We start from the raw sequence: 17,004 nt of genomic DNA, 5'->3' as shown, positions 1-17,004 counted from the left end.
CAGAACATAGCTGAGATCCCATGAAGGAGGACTTTGCTTATGAGAGGGTCTCATGTGCAATATTCCTTTCATAAGCTCACAGACAAGATTGCCACTAAATACACCTTAATGGATGAATACAATAAGCCATCTTGAAGGAGCTCACACAAATCTTTCAAAATCTCACACAAATCTTTCAAAATCAGAGGGATGTTAACCTTAAGGGATTATCTGTTCCTGTTTAGGCATCACTTAGAAAACCTCATCCATTCGTAAACATAAGATTTTCTAGTAGCAGGTTTTTTGGCCTCCATTAACACCTGGTGCGCATCCTCATGAAACAAGTGCCTAAACAGAGTCAAGTTTGAATCATCTAGGCTGTTAGTTGTTGTTCCAAACTGGGCTGCACCAGTCACCCTTGAGATGGTGTGAGCAAATCCAGACTCTGAAGAAGTCTGTCATAATTGCCCTTGGCCAATGCCATTAGAAGGGAGAACCAAAATTGCCTGAGCCAATAGAGTCACTACTATGATCTTTGAGATTTCTTTCTGAACCTTCAGCAGTACCTTATCAATCAGTGGAAAGGGTGGAAACATAGACAGGAACACAAGTGTGTCTGTCCTCCAAGCATGGCTGCAAGGATATCTTGAATAGAATTGCTCCAGCTGTCTGTTTTGAAAGGAGACAAACAGGTCTGTTTGATGCATTCCCCACATCTGGACTAGATCTTGGAAGACCACTGCCTTGTGCAGCCACTCATGCAGGTCTGCCCAGCATCTGCTTAGTCTGTTTGCCATGACATTTTGCTCTGATGTGAAGTATGATGCCTGAAGAGTCCGAGAATGCTGTAAAGCCAGCTCTCAGGCCATCAGTGCCAACTAGCACAGAGAGTGTGACCGTGTTCCCCCTTGTTTGTTGAAGTACGTTGTGGATAATTGTAAGAAGAGGACACAAAGTTCATAGGTGGTGAAGGACTTTCAAGGTGTTGATTACTACCAATATTTCCTTGTTATTGATTTGCTACCATGTGTCATTGGGCCTCCAAGTAGCCTGCACTTGCACTCTCATTGACACAGCACCCCAAGCAAAGTCGGATGAATCTGTCTAGACAAATTGTGCCAGAACAGATGGGAAGAAAGGAACATCTGGATTGATACTCAGCTGTGTTCTCCACAACTGTAACTCTCATCTGATAAAGGTCAGCACGAGTGTCTGATATTCCAGAGACTGTAGGTGCTGCTTCCAACAATTATAGACATACCAATTAATTTTCCACATGCTGAGATGGGCCATTGGTATCATGATAATCATGTACACCATAAGTCCTAGAATTTTTAGGAATTCTGTTGCCAAGGTGAAGTTCCTCCTGGAGAATTCCTGAAACAGCATCTGGTAACACAGGATCTTGTATTCGGTAAGAAAGGCTGGAGTCAATTCAGCACCTCAGGAAGATGAATCTTTGTGAGGGTGTCAGACACAACTTCTGAAAGTTCAACTTTAACCCAAGCTGGGAGTATAAGGTTGAAACCTTCTCTAAAGATTCCAAGCACCTGGATACAGACTCTGCACAGTTCAACAAGTTATCCGAGTACGGAAAGATATGAATGCCAAGAGTCCAGCAGTAAGACACTAACAGAGCAAGGCATTTGGTAAACATTCAAGGTATATTTGATAGCTCAAAGAGCAGTGCAGATAACTGATAGTGCAAACCAGACACAACAAATCTCAGCTACTGCCTGAAGCGATGAACAATGGGGATATGGTGATACTCATCCTTCAAGTTCAGGTTCACCATGAAACAATAGTCTGGCAAAAGAAGGACTACGTGCAGGGTGTGCATCTTAAACTTGGTGACCTTGGTATTTAAAAAGGATGGGTCCAACACTGCTATCCATGACAGCTCTTTTTTTGGGAACCAGGAACGTTCTGGAGTAGAAACCTTTCATCCTTTCCAAAGGAGGGGCTGGTTCTGTGGCCCCTGAATCCAGCATCTGCCAGAGTATAGGAAGGAATAACAAAGTCTGGTCTGGCAGGTGAGGGGTCATGCCCTTGAACTGAGGTGGGTGTTTCTCCTACAACCATCTGTACCTCTGCCAACAGTGTTCAGCCTCCATTTATCAGAAACTACTGATGGCCAGGCCATCTTGTTAAGAGTTACCTTTTGAGAAGGGACATCCAGAGGGGAACTTGGAAAAGATTGGTGCCATGTCTTGGCATACTTTTAGGTTGGAAGGGGGGGGGTTATCCTTTTTGGGAAAGGAACCCCTATTGTTAGGTTTGGCAGAATTTTCATCTTGCCATTTCCTTTTGGTGTCTTGGCATTTACTTATCTGGGACATCAGTGGGTCACCAGAAATTATCCTGCTCATTGGAGGGAAACTTGGGACTACAGAACATATTAAACACCCTTTGCATCAATTTTCTTCTGTCATCCCAGTGTTTAAGGATCTGATTAGCCGCTATAACAAACAGAATCAGAAACAAGTGGAGCATTCATAATCTCATTTTTCAACTAATAAAAAAAGTTTTGACTGTGCAACCAAGCATACCTCCTTATCACCACAGGCATCACTGCAGTTCTAGAAACAGTATCAGCTCCTTCCAAAGCACTCTTTAATGCCTGTTTAGACACTTGAGAAATACTGGACACAATATCTTTGATAAAGACTTTTTGCTCAGCAGGAAACAATGCAGCAAACTGATCTTAACTGTACATACACCTCAACACAAACTTCCACATAAATACTGGTAGTTAAACACCTTAAAGGCTACTATGCTGTACTGTGCTAGCTTCTTTCCCTGCAATTCTAGCCACACACCTAGCTTATCAGAAGGGACAGGGTTTGATAAAGACCTAGATTTGTTGGAAGATGTCACTAGGAACACAGCAGCAGGATCCACAAATAAGGGACTTGGAGGCCTGGCATGGTTGACTGCACCCTGAATTTCTTAAACATTTTTATAGGCAAAGACTCATTCAGTAGAGGAGAATTGCAAGATTTCTTAAAAAACATCCTCCACTGCTGACTGATCACATTCTGACACTTTTGAAATGTCAAGTTCCAAATCCCTTTCAAAATTGGGCTCCCTAGATGATTGAACGAGGTGGGAGTGCTGGCATTACTCATAACCCAAGTTTACACTCTGTGATCAACTGCTTGAACAATGGATGTAGCCGTAGCCGCCAACTCGGGTTTAAACCCAATCAGAGGCTGTTGCCATGCGACATAGGGTTCTTCTGTCTCTATTTTGCACACATTACACAAGCGGGAGAATCCCAGGGGGGAGGGATTATGAACACTGGTAACAAATTCTGTACCCCTGACTTCCCCTGTACCTAAAGAGTTTGTTTTTTCTGTACCTGAACCAGGCACTGGTACAGCCTTGGGAGTTGTGTCTGACCCTGTTGTCACATACAGTTGTGCTACTACCACAACACCAGGGCACTTGGAGGCAGAAGAAGGTGAGTGGTCTAAAATCCTGCTGAAGGCTATTGCGGAGCCACAAGCCATAGGATAAGACATATTTCTTGACTTATTTATATATATTTTTAGGTGCACAAGTGGTAGATGGTGGGGGGTACCATGTGTGGTCCATCAAGTCAAGGGATAAGAAACTAGCCAGCTCAATACTACGTACTAGCCCCATGGTCAGCCCAGTAAAAAAGATGGACAAATGACATTGTTCTCCCTTCAAATTGCAATATAAAGACTATTTATGTAGGGATACTATTCTGAACACTGCTCTGAGAAAATGACAGTATTTTCAGTTTCACCTTTCCAACCACAAAACACATGCAAAAAATTCCCCTGATTTTTTTAACAAAATAAAAACGGCTAGTTTCATTCAAAATGAATATAGCATGCAGCCCAAGACAGTATTAGACAAGAAATAAGCCATAAACTGATGAACATTTCATGTCAGAAATGTTTAACATGTAAAATGGCATTAAAATAGTGATTTAAACTCAACAATTGTTTAAAATGCATAATCCTGCTCTGTCACCCCAAATAATTATAACACCAAAGGAAAAAATTGCAATATCAGCAAGTGTAATTGTCAAAGCTTCCAAATGAAGCTTTTAACCAACAGGACTTACTGTGCTAGTCAAAGAAAAAACAGAAGCTTATACAAAATTTCTAATTAGAAAAAACAGTCAAAGCAGCAGAATACACTATTCAAGAACTGATAGAAAAAGCAGAGATATGAAATAAAAACCCAAAAGGATTTTTTATCTGAGGTCAGCTACTGAAATATCCAGAGAAAAGGATTAGTCTTCTTAGAGAATTTTTTCTTACTGCAGCACTAGAAAACTGAAGGGGGTTCTGTCTGTGAGTCTGGAAGGCGGTCCCTGATCTCTCAGGTGATTGGTCTATCACACCCACAGACAAGCAGGGGAGGATTTCTGAGCTTTAATAGACTGATAGAGATAAGGTAGCTAGGCACTACTACCCATATGCCATTAAGGCAGTGTATTTGTTGAGCATGTATATATTACACACACGGCTGTATATGTACAATGTAAAGTAGCTAGCAATTACACAATATTCAGTAGTTTGATGTAAAGCTTATAATGAAATTTTGCATTGATGCGTTTCAGCCTAAACATTTAGCCATTACTGACAATATGTGTACTGAAAGAGTCTGTATGTATGTAAGTGTGTGTGTGTGTATGTGTGCGTATTTATTAGACACATACATGTTAAAGAGAAGTACGTCTGGTGCCCATTGCTAATATTCGCTCCCCCTGTATGTCTGAGGAATATGTTGCCGCCTCTTTTAGACAGGAGAGGCTATTGCAGACGTGGAAAGTTCCACAATGAGAATACTTAATGTGCCCACCTCTGGGTGCTCTACACCATGCATTTTCCTGCCTTTAGCCACACTGTATGCACCATGCTTTTCATCTGTGTGTTTATTTCTGGTAACTATTATGAATACCATGCTATCATCTGTGCTACCATTTTTTTAATCATTCTTTAATTTTGTCATTATTTTCATCCCCAACCATTATTCTGCAGACTTCATTTAAATCTTTGGCATATTAGGTCACTGTGCCACACTCATCTATAGTGTTTTATCAGGTGTAAGTCTCCTAATTATAATAGCCTTTCCCTGACTTGATCATTGAGTTTGGGAGCAGAATAAATAAAGGTAACTAGGGAAGTTACTTTGGTGTACTGTCCTGGAAACATTTTCTCCTGAAGTTTGTAAACAAATGCTTTTTCAGTTTCTTTCGAAAAGCTGGTTATGTCTCACTACTTTTTAGAGAGGCAGACAATGATTCCCAGAGTCTTGTGGCTAACAGTGAAACACCTCCTATCTCATGGCTATATTCATGAATCATGTAAGGAGTAAAGCAAGTGTAGCTAAATCTGATACCATATACACACACAGACATACATGCATACATACATTGATACACACACACACACACATATATATATATATATATATATATATATATATATATATATATATATATATATAAATGTGCGTGTATGTGTTATGTACAAAATTTGTGTAAAATTACAATATCAATTACAGTATTAACATATATACCAATATTTCACATGCGTATAGAGCCAGATCCATGAATGCCTAACTAAGTGTACATGATCTGTATACAAGAACATCTCTACCTCATTTTTGTGCTGTCTATTCACTCAGAAAGATTACACTATATGTAGATGTAGTCTATATATTGTGGTAACCTTTATGAATTCTCTCATTATTTAAGGATGCAAGAAAATCAGTAGGAAAACTAAAATTAGGAGGAAGGTGGGAATTACACTTGTGTTGTCTATTCACTCAGAATGGTATATACTTAGTTTAGGCATTAATGAATCCGGCCTATAGTATACTTACATCTGTAGCTGTGCTAGTCCTCTTTTCCAGGAATGTGACTGTACCTGTGAGCCAAGGTTCAGGCAGTCATTAGAAAGAAGTGGTAATTACATAAGTCTATGGAGATTTTGAAGAAAAAACTGCAAATTTATATTACTACAGAATGATACATTGGAGAAATGGGAATGAATTTGAGCAGCTTTTTGGAGTGCATTTGAAAGCTCTTCAATGTCCTAAAGATGTAAGATGCATCAAGTGCTCTTCCCTGAAATTAACTCTCTCAGAAGAAACCATCTTGGTTTTGACAAAGAACTCCTTAAGATGACTGGGTTACCAATGGCAAAACAAGCAGAGCTATAAAATGTATCAGGAACTTTAAACAAGGTTTTAGTTTTACAGCATTATATTTTTTTTCTTTCAGGCCTCAGTCAATCATTCCTTTAATCAGCCAGATCAGGATTCTGTGGAAATTGAGGACTACATGGACACTTCAGTAATGGGTAGCTCATTTTTAACATTTGCTGGACCCCCAGGAGACGTAAGTAACATGGGAAATGGCTCTAATTCTAAAGAATAATTTTTGGACTGAACTGTCTCATGTAAAGGAATACTGTACTAAATATAATACTTTTTCTGTTTCTGTTTATAGGTTTTATCTGAACATACCAATTCAGATCTAATTTTAGGAGATGCAAAAAGGCAAGTGTACTGCCATGTGATATTACACTATAAGTCTGAGTTGCATGGTATCATAAAATGCAGTCTTCTTGATCTGTTTTGTGAAATTGCTTCACCAGGGATGACCTGCATCTGTCCCATCTAATGTTTTGATTACTGGCAATTGCCCAGACCAATAGTGCCTTTTTTAGGCAATGCCAACTTGTTAATCCTACCAAAATAACCATTCAAGCAAAGGAAATATGAAGGTGCTACTGATAGTACTAGGAGCCTAAACATGAAACTCAACTACCTACAAGTCCTCCTCACCCTAGATGACACTGACATATGTGTAGTGACTGAGACATGGCTTAAAAGAGCGGAGTGCACTCTGGCTGTGCAGGACTGTAATGCCTTTCACATGTTTAAATCTGCTACTGCATAGGAGGAGAAAAAGGTGATGGTATCACAATCTTCATCCAAAAGAGAGTTGCATCAAGGCTAGTAAATAGGATGATGCATTAGGGTTTCTTTGTGTCTAATTAACCATCAGAAAGGTCCTATATCATATATTAGCTAGCTATTGAATTCCCTTTATGACTCAAGAAGGCCACAATGCCTGTTTGCAGGATCTGGAATCACTCATTATTAAACCCAATACCATTTTCCAAAGTCATCTAAACTATCCAGCTATAGACTAGAAAGCCTACACTACCACTAGTGCACAAGCACAGAAATTCATGGAGTTTTCAGTACAATGTCCCGGGAAAAAAAGTCAGACTACATACTAGAGTGAACAATATCTTGGAACTTGCGGGGCATCTTGCACCATCCCTTGATTATCTCTGTCACTTGTTAGGTCTGATCCCAAAGCCATTTCCTTCAAAATAAAATTGAAACCAGAGACCCCTTCCACCAAATGCACCTTTAGAAATTTCTTTAAGACAAACTACCTACTCTTAATTAGTACAGTGGCAAGTTTCAAATCCTCACCAGACCCTGTTAACTCTGCTGAATACATGGAAATGTACATCACCACACTACACCAGCATATAAACAGTTGCAGGAACAAGTACAGGCAAGCCCTAGAAACAAACACACATGGTGGAACCATAATATCAACAAGCTTTACAATAAAAGTTAATGATTTTTTACCAGAAGTGAGAAGAGTAATTCCCAGCATGATAGAGCCTTCATCACTGAAATAAGTAACTCAGGAGCTTAGTAAGGTGCATCAAAGCCAAGTTTGAGACTAAAATAGCCACCCAAGCTAAACTCAATCACAAAGCCTTTTTTAGTTATGTTTGTAGTCTCAGAAGCACAATGCAGCAATGTGCTGAGCTGACTGTAAATGATGTTACTTACACTAAGGCTGAGGGTATAACAAACCTACTGGCTGATAAATTCAGTTCAAGCTTCACCACTCTTTCCCCACAGTCTGTCTCACAAGATATACATGAAATCAACACGCCACCAGCTCAAACACAAGACCAAGTCCTAAAAGTGCTATCAAAGGCTAATAATACTGTACCAGTGGGTCCTGGCAAGATCCCTCGATGCATCTTAAATAGTATGAAGCACTACTTAACCACCATGCTAAAAAAACTGTATAACTTCAGCCTCCATATAGATTTTGCGCCAAGTAAATGGAGAACAGGTACAGTGATTCCCTTGCATAAGGGAGGACCTTCCACAGAACCAGGCAGTGGCAGATCCATAAATCTGAGCAGCCTCATATGCCATGGAAAGACTTGTCATGGAACTAATCTGTAAGGACACTGGAAACCTTTGTACACTGGACCAGTCTGTGTTGCTTTATCAAGGGCAGGTCATGCTTACTCAACTTGGTAACTTTTTTTGAAAACGTCACCAAATCAATGGTTGAAGGTAAAATGGTACACACTGCATACCTCTATTTGACCAAAGATTTTGACACAATCTCCCAGCCAGGCATAGTAAAAAAGCTAGTTAACTGGAAATAAAACCATACATCACCTGCTGGATTGCTAACTGACTCACAGATAGGACACGAGATCAAAATAAGGGAAGCTACTTTCACAAGGAGACAGTCACCAGTAGAGTTCTCCAGGGTTTGGTGCTAGGACCTCTCATTTTTGGCATCTTCTTTTCTGAAGTGAAAGTCAATACCAAAAGGCTTTGATTGACTAAGTTTGTAGATGGCTGCAGGCTTAGAGTGGTCACTGAATCCTTGAAATGACTTAACCATCCTGCAGGAAGTGTCAGACTCATGGACTGAAATCAAATGCCATAAATGCATTATTATATCCTTTTTGAAGTTGTGTACCCTGGAGTACTATCACTTTGACAATATGCTCATAAGAGTTGACCCAGTTGTTTAGAATTTGAGAACTAATGTGGACAGTGACTTCAGTGCTTCCATTTTCGGACGTGGTATCGTCTGATGCTAGGGCTTCAGGTTCAGTGGATTTTTCTCCACTCCCAGCCCCAATACAGCAACTTCCTTTTCAAAATGCTTCATGGACGCCCAACAAACAAGTGAGAGGGAAGAACTGCAGGAAAATGCAGACATGCACCATGTCAAGGATGGTAAGCAACACGTAGACTTGGTATACAACATCTCTAGCCATAGTTTCACTGTAGATGAACTTAATGTTTTAATTAAGGGTTTATCGTTCATACCCTCGCAAAGAGCAGACATAGTTGAAACTCTAACCAAATGTCAGTTGTTTACCAGGAATGTTGCTATGAAATGTTTATTTCGTGCATCTAGCCATAACGAAACAATTGTTTTAAAAAAACTAGTATGTTAATGCCTGCCTATCTTCCCCTTATTAAGCCATTCCTTAATAAATAAACGCAGCACAAACCACAAGACACACATCTCATCTACACAGTGTGCCCCTCAACCTAAGCCCCTAAGGCAAAACAGCTTGCCCAATATACTAATCATAGGTGACTCGATAGTGAGGCACACTGATGTCCCACTCACTAGGATGAATAAGGAGAAGGTAACAGTCAGCTGCCTTTCAGGTGCCAGAATCCGACACATGCACTCAGGTCACTCTGCAACAAGTACAAGTTTGACTCTGTCACTGTCCATGTGGGTGTGAATAACCTGAGACACACCTCCCTGGACTACATGAAAAGAGACATGGAGGAGCTCTCAGATTATGTGGCCCAAGCAGTTATGACCCTAGCCCTGATCAGTATCGCCCAGAATGATACGGCAGTACAAGCAGAAAATGACTGACTTCAAAAATTGGCTAAGTTTCTGGTGTCATTCTAAGGGGATCCAGTATATGTCTGCTTGGGATGACATGATTGACAGACCTTGATGCTTTGCCAGAGATGGCCTGCATCTGTCACCCCTGGGGTTCTGGATACTGGCTAAGGTGCTTGCCATAACGGAGACCTGGTTTAAAGCAGCAGAAAGCACTCCTGCGCTACCAGGGTATAACTCATTCCACGGCTTTCGGCCCCAGAACATGGATCGGAGCTTCAAAGGCGGTGGTGTCTCCATATTCATAAAGGATTTACACACCTCCAGACTAGTAGCCCAGCATAATGCATCCGAGATACTTCAGGTATAACTAACATTGGGTAAGACAGTGATTCAGGTCGTAGCCTGCTATACGTCCCCAACTATGTCCCAAGACTCTCACTCCATGTTCCTAAACACCCTGGAAACTATTAGGGTCCAACCCAACACTCTCATACTAGGTGACTTCAACTACCCCTCCATCAACTGGGAAAATTACTCATGCACCAGCACACTGGCCCAATGCTTCCTGGAATTCATCAATTCCGATGCCCTGGACCAGCTCATTCTTACCCCCACAAGAGAAAGCAACATCCTTGACCTGGTTATTACTAACGTGGGCAACCATTGGTCTACACCAATAGTCAATTCCTCCCTCGTTAAATCCAACCACAAACTAATCACCATGGAAATTCACATCTCACCCACACCCCCTGCAAAGTTAACCACCATGTAAAACGTCTCCAAAGCTGACTTTGGGCTCCCAAAAACAGAAGTGGTTAACTTCACGGCACCCATGTCAATGGAAAATAGATGCATGACTGCCGAATCATACACCAATGCACTGTATGAACGCGTACATAAATGCATGGAGCTAGCCATACCCAACAGAACCAAGACGCTCTTCTCCAAAAAAAGGAAGTCAATCTGATGGTCTCCTGCCATTAATAAACTCTGCAACAGAAGGAAGAAATTGTTGCAGAAAAAGGTGAATTCCCAAGACTGGAAAAACTCCCTTATTAGCTTCAACAAAAAGTTGAGATCCCTCATCAAAACCTCTAAAGTAAGCTATGAAGGCAGAATTGCAGCAAACACTAAAAACAACCACAAAGCCTTTGATAGTTATATCAAAAATCTCCATGGTAATACCCAGGTTTGCTCTGAGTTACTGCACAATGGTACCTCCTATACTGAGCCAACAGATATTGCCAACATACTGGCTGACAGATTCAGTGCCAACTTTACCCCTCTCTCACCCACTAAAGGACCAATCACAATTCCGGATGAATGCCAGGCACCCAGCATTACTGCAGCACAGGTTAAAGCTGCATTGTCCAAGGCCAAGAATATAGCTTCCATGGGACCTGACAATATCCCTGGATGTGTTCTACATGAACTACAGAGTGAACTGGTACCACATCTGTGTGCCCTGTTCAGTCACAGCCTCACCTCAGGCTTTGTCCCTACTGAATGTCTCACTGCTACAGTCATCCATCTCCATAAAGGCTGAGCGACTACAGACCCTGGGAATTATTGCCCCATTAGCCTGACGAGTCTGATATGTAAGGCTATGGAGTGCATCATCACGGACCTAGTTAACAAGGATATAGGGAATCTCCAAACTCTAGATCCCATGCAATTTGATTTTATGAAAGGTAGATCATGCCTGCTCAACCTGGTTGACTTCTTTGAGTCAATCACTAGAGCTGTGGATGACAGCTAGGCAGTTCATACAGCCTACCCTGATCTGGCCAAGGCCTTTGATATCATTCCCCACTCAGAAACTATTGATAAACTCACTAATCATCAACCCCTATATTACTAGGTGGGTTGCAAATTGGCTCACAGATAGAACCCACAGTGTGAAAGTAGCAGACTCCAAGTCAGACTGCCGACCAGTCAGGAGTGGAGTCCCACAGGGATTGGTCCTGGGTCCTCTCCTGTTTGGCATCTACTTCTCAGAAGTCCAGGCCAACACGGACGGACTCTGGCTGACCAAGTTCACAGATCACTGCAAGCTGGGAGTCATTATTAACTCCTCAAGTGATGTAGACATCCTACAGAAAGGCCTCACTGAGACCAATGACTGGTGTCAAAACCATGGCCTTAAACTTAATGCCAAAAAAATTTGTCATCATCCCCTTTGGGGAAAACTCAGTTCCCACTAATTACCACATTGATGGAAGCCCACTGAACACTAAAGGCATTATAAGAGATCTAGGGACACAGGTTGACAGCAACCTCCTCTTCAACCACCACATTGCCACTGTGGTCAGAAAGTCCTTCTATGTGGCACATCTCATTACCAACCTCGAGTGAGAGATGCTCCACACCAGTGATCACCCCTTCATTGGTCAGGTCTGACCATAAGCAAATCACCCTTGACATCCACATCCCACCCCCCACCCCCCAGTAAGGAAACTTCCTTAAAAAACTTCTCCAAAGCCAACTTCATGCTACTGAAGTCAGAAGTGACAAACTTCATGACACCCATGCAGATGGGATCTGAAAGTTCGACTGCAGAATCCTACACTAAGGCACTGTATGAGCACATCCACTCGTGCATGAATCATGCCATCCCAAACAGAGCCAAGATGGTCTCCTCCAAAAAAAGGAAGCCAATCTGGTAGTCCCCTGCTGTAAGCAAACTATACAACAGAAGGAAGAAACTGTTGCAGAAAAGAGGAAAATCCCAGGATGCAAAAAACTCCCTCACCAGCCTCTGTAAGAAGCTTAGATCCCTCATAAAATCCTCAAAAGCTAGTTACGAAAATAAAATTGCCAAACATTCCAAAGACAGCAACAAGGCATTCTGTAGTTATGTAAAGAATCTAAATGGCAGTACTCAGATCTGCTCTGAGCTTCAACAGAATGGGATTAAATATACTGATCCCAAGGATATTGCCAATATCCTGGCAGATCGATTTAGTGCCAACTTCACCCCCCTCTCACCCCCTAAAGGGCCCATTTCAATACCAAAAGATTGCCAAACTCCGGTAATCATGGCCACACAGGTGGAAACCGCACTCTCCAAAGCTAAGAATACAGCATCCATGGGACCAGATGACATCCCAGGCTGTGTACTACATAAACTACAAAATGAACTGACACCTCACCTAAGTGTCATGTTTCATCATAGCCTCACCTCAGGCTTCATACCCACTGAGTGGTGTACAGCTACAATTATTCCACTCCATAAGGGGGGATCCAACTTGGATCTCGGGAACTACCGTCCCATCAGTCTGACGAGCCTGATCTGCAATGGCATGAAACGCCTTATCATGGAACTTATAAACAAAGACATTAGCAACCTTCAAACACTGGACCCCACCCAGTTTGGGCTTGTGAAGGGCCGATCTTGTCTCCTGAACCTGATTGACTTCTTCGAATCAGTCTCCAGAGCTGTGGACAAGGGTAAGGCAGTCCACACAGCCTACCTGGACCTCGCCAAGGCCTTCGACACCATCCCCCACTCTGGAATCATAGATAAACTTACTAAGATGGGCATAAATCCCTATGTCACTCGATGGGTTGCCAACTGACTTCCTGACAGAACCCGGACTGTAAAGGTAGCCGACTCCAAATCCAGCTCCAGACAAGTGACAAGTGGAGTACCTCAGGGTTTAGTCCTGGGACCACTCTTGTTTAGCATCTATTTCTCTGAAGTACAGGCCAACACTAAGGGACTCTGGCTAACAAAGTTCACAGATGACTGCAAACTGGGAGCCATTACTGAATCCCCAAATGATGTGGATATTCTACAAAAGGGCCTTACAGAAACAGATGCCTGGTGCCAGAGCCATGGGCTCAAGCTTAATGCCAAGAAATGTATAGTTATCCCCTTTGGAAAAAAACATGTACCCATGAATTACCACATAGGTGGCAGTACACTAAACATCGAAAGTGTGATGAGAGACTTTAGGGACACAGGTGGAGAGTGGTCTCACTTTCGATAACCACATCGCCACAACAGTCAGGAAATCCTTCTATGTGGCACACCTCATCACTAAGGGCTTTTCATCCAGAAAAAAGGAGGTCATTGTCCCACTGTACTCATCCCTCATTAGACCCATTATAGAGTATAATGCCCCATTTGGTATGTACCTCACAAGACATCTGCAACAGCTGGAAAGGCCACAGAAATACCTCACTAAAAGAATCACAGGCCTAAAGCAGATGCCATATGCTGATCATCTAAAAAAACTCCAGCTATACTCTGTGGCATGTCATCTACTCAGAGGCGATCTCTGCTTAACATACAAGGCCATGTCAAACCCTGAGCTGTTGGACATGCTCCACTTAAGAAATCCCAATCCCTTAGAGCCACACGCTCCAGGGATCTAAACCTTGTCATCACAATGAACAAAACATACTGGAGGGATAGGTTCCTGACCCAGAGACTCCCCATACTCTGGAATAGACTGCCCATACATATCAAGCAGTACGCCTCCTTGGCCCTCTTCAAAAGGAACCTTGCTGATTGGATGGAAGATAGGAAATTCACCCTGGGGATCATGTCAGTCACCCTGCTAGACAGGGGTCCAGAGAAGTAAATATTGTGGGAAGAAATATCCAAGGAATTGTTATGGCTAGGCTTGTATAGGCCCTAGGGCCGATAGCCTAGTACCAACCTATGAACCTAAGAGTTTTGCATCCAGGAAGAAAGAGGTCATCATTTCTCTCTACTCTTCCCTCATTAGGCCAATCATCGAGTATAATTCCCCATCTGGCATGTACCTCACTAGACACATGCAACAGCTGGAAAGGCCACAAAAGTACCTCATGAAGAGGATCCTAGGCCTTAAACACATGTCGTACATGGACAGACTGAAAAACTCCAGCTATTCTCTGTCTCATGTCGTCTACTAAGAAGCAATCTCTGCTTGACTTGCAAAGCCATGTCTGACCGATCTCTGTTAGAAATACTACATCTAAAGAAATCCCAATCCCTCCGCAGCACACGCTCTACAGACCTCAACATCATTACTACAATCAACAGAACATGCTGGAGGAGATTCATAACCCACAGACTGCCTATGCTGTGGAATAGACTTCCCATACATGTCAAGCAGAGCAACTCACTGGCCCTCTTCAAGAGAAATCTTGATAAGTGGATGGGAAATAGAAAGTTCACCCCGGGGATCACTGCAGTGGCCTTACTTGATAGAGGCATTGGGAACGAACATCAGGTGGCACGATGCCAGGGCACTTCTATGGGCTAGGCTTGTAAAGACACCAGTGCCATTAGCCTAGTACACACCTGTGAACCTATGAAATGTGAATCTGATTTTTATTATTTATTCTATCAGAATAAATGCAAAGTTAAATTTTATAATTTTGATAAAAGTGCATGCTCAAGCTTTAAATTCATTAAAAATTAACAAGGAAATTATAATACGACCCACATATAAAAGTGGAGCAGTGGTTGTAATGGATACCATCCAGTACAATTATACTTTGAATGAAATGTTGAATGACCTATTCACTATTCATATACACTATTTTAAGTAAACCGGAAATAGATTCTGTTATTTCTAAAGTTAAATTAGTGATATATGATATGTACTTATGTGCCTATATTACACTGGAGTTATTTGAGTATTTTACTGTGGAAGAACCTTTAATACCTTTGATATATGGCCTCCCCAAAGTACCTAAAAGTTTATATAATCCATCATTATGCCCTACTGTGTCAGTGCTTGGATGGATGGCTGAGCCTATATCTATTTATTTAGGGAATATTCTGAGACCTTATTTAGTAAATATTGCTCATGTTTTAATAGTGATTTTTTAATGAACTTGAATACTTGGTATAGATCTATGAACAGTTCATCTTTTATATTTGTTACATTAGATGTGAAATCTCTATTCACTTCTATTCTTAATAATGTTGGTGTTTCAGGAATGACTTGAGTGAGAATAGTAGTAATACCATCAATTTTATTAATAGCACATGTACATTGTTAGAATTAATGTTTGAAAGTAATCACTCTCTGTATGCAACAGCTGCTGTTCTGGTCAGAAACAAAATAAGCAGCCTTTGCAGAACTTGAACCCAGGATCCTGTACACTATAGTCACAGTAGTTAACCACTAAGCCATCACAGCAGTAATGTTTACAAAAGAATGGTGTAGCTATGGTTACACCTGTAGCTAACATCTATGCCAGTCTTGTTATTTATGATTGGGAGTGTAAGCATGTCTTTGGTGACAGTCCACTAGCACAGTACGTTTTATATTATGCTAGATTTATGGATGATGAATTCTTGATATGGTGTTCCCATGAAGATAATTTTACTGATTTTATGTATCTAAATTCAAGCACTATCTTCTTGGAGTTTGAACTGAAATGTTCCCGGCAGACTATCAATTTCTTAGATATTATGTTGTATTGAGATGAGATGGGACTTATTGCTGCTAGAATATATAGGAAGGAAACAATGAAAAATAATTGCTTACAATGACATAGTATGCACTATGGCTATAGTTTTAAAAATAACATTGGATAATTCCATCTTTGAAACCGAAGCTCACCTTATGTATAAGGATTTTTTTACAACGGGGTATAGCCATAAAGAAATTGCTAGGGCACTTAATGCAGTTACATACCCAACACTCTAGTCATAGGTGACTCTATAGTCAGGCACATTGATGTTCCACTCACCAGGCTAAACAAGGAGAAAGTTACTGTCAGCTGCCTGTCAGGTGCCAGGATCCGCCACATAATGCACGCACTCTGGTCACTCCACAACAAGTACAAATATGACTCTGTCATTGTCCATGTTGGTGTGAATGACCTGAGACATACCTCCCTGGACTACATGAAAAGAGACATGAAGGAGCTGTCCGATCTTGTAGCCAAGTCAGGTATGACCCTAGCCTTGAGTAGTATCCTGTGATCACCCAGAATGATACCACAATACAATGACAAAATGATTGACTTCAGCAGTTGGCTAAGCTACTGGTGTCATTCTAAGGGGATCCAGTATCTGTCTGGCTGGGATGACTTGATCGACAGACCACAATGCTTTGCCAGAGATGGTCTGCTCCTGTTGCCCTTGGGATTCCGGATACTGGCTAAGGCTCTTGCCACCCCTATAGTGCCTTTTTTAGGCAAGGTTCAAATGACAAACTCACCACCATAACAGGTACAAGCAAGCAAAATCTGAAGGTAATGCTACTCAATTCTAGACGTCTAAACCTCAAAATGCACTCACTTGAGGCACTCCTTAAAATGGAGAACATCGACATCTGTACAGTGACAGAGACCTGCTTCAAGGC

The 17,004-nt window shown here is 41.6% G+C and overlaps 1 protein-coding gene across 1 annotated transcript in view; it reads left to right on the top strand.

Moving 5' to 3' along the window:
• PKD1 (polycystin 1, transient receptor potential channel interacting) overlaps nt 1-17,004 on the top strand; it is a 2,476,043-nt gene that overhangs the window by 1,639,567 nt on the left and 819,472 nt on the right. Inside the window, exons 32-33 of the mRNA XM_044088902.1 lie at nt 6,248-6,364; nt 6,476-6,525. Coding sequence (XP_043944837.1) covers nt 6,248-6,364; nt 6,476-6,525 — 167 coding nt within the window. The remainder of the gene's footprint in view (nt 1-6,247; nt 6,365-6,475; nt 6,526-17,004) is intronic.

This window comes from Protopterus annectens, chromosome 12.part0 (assembly GCF_019279795.1).
Source record: "Protopterus annectens isolate FY-2018-M chromosome 12.part0, PAN1.0, whole genome shotgun sequence".
Taxonomy (NCBI): domain Eukaryota; kingdom Metazoa; phylum Chordata; order Ceratodontiformes; family Protopteridae; genus Protopterus; species Protopterus annectens.
The sequence above is the reverse complement of the archived record's forward strand: the minus strand, read 5'-3'. Positions and strand labels throughout refer to the sequence as shown.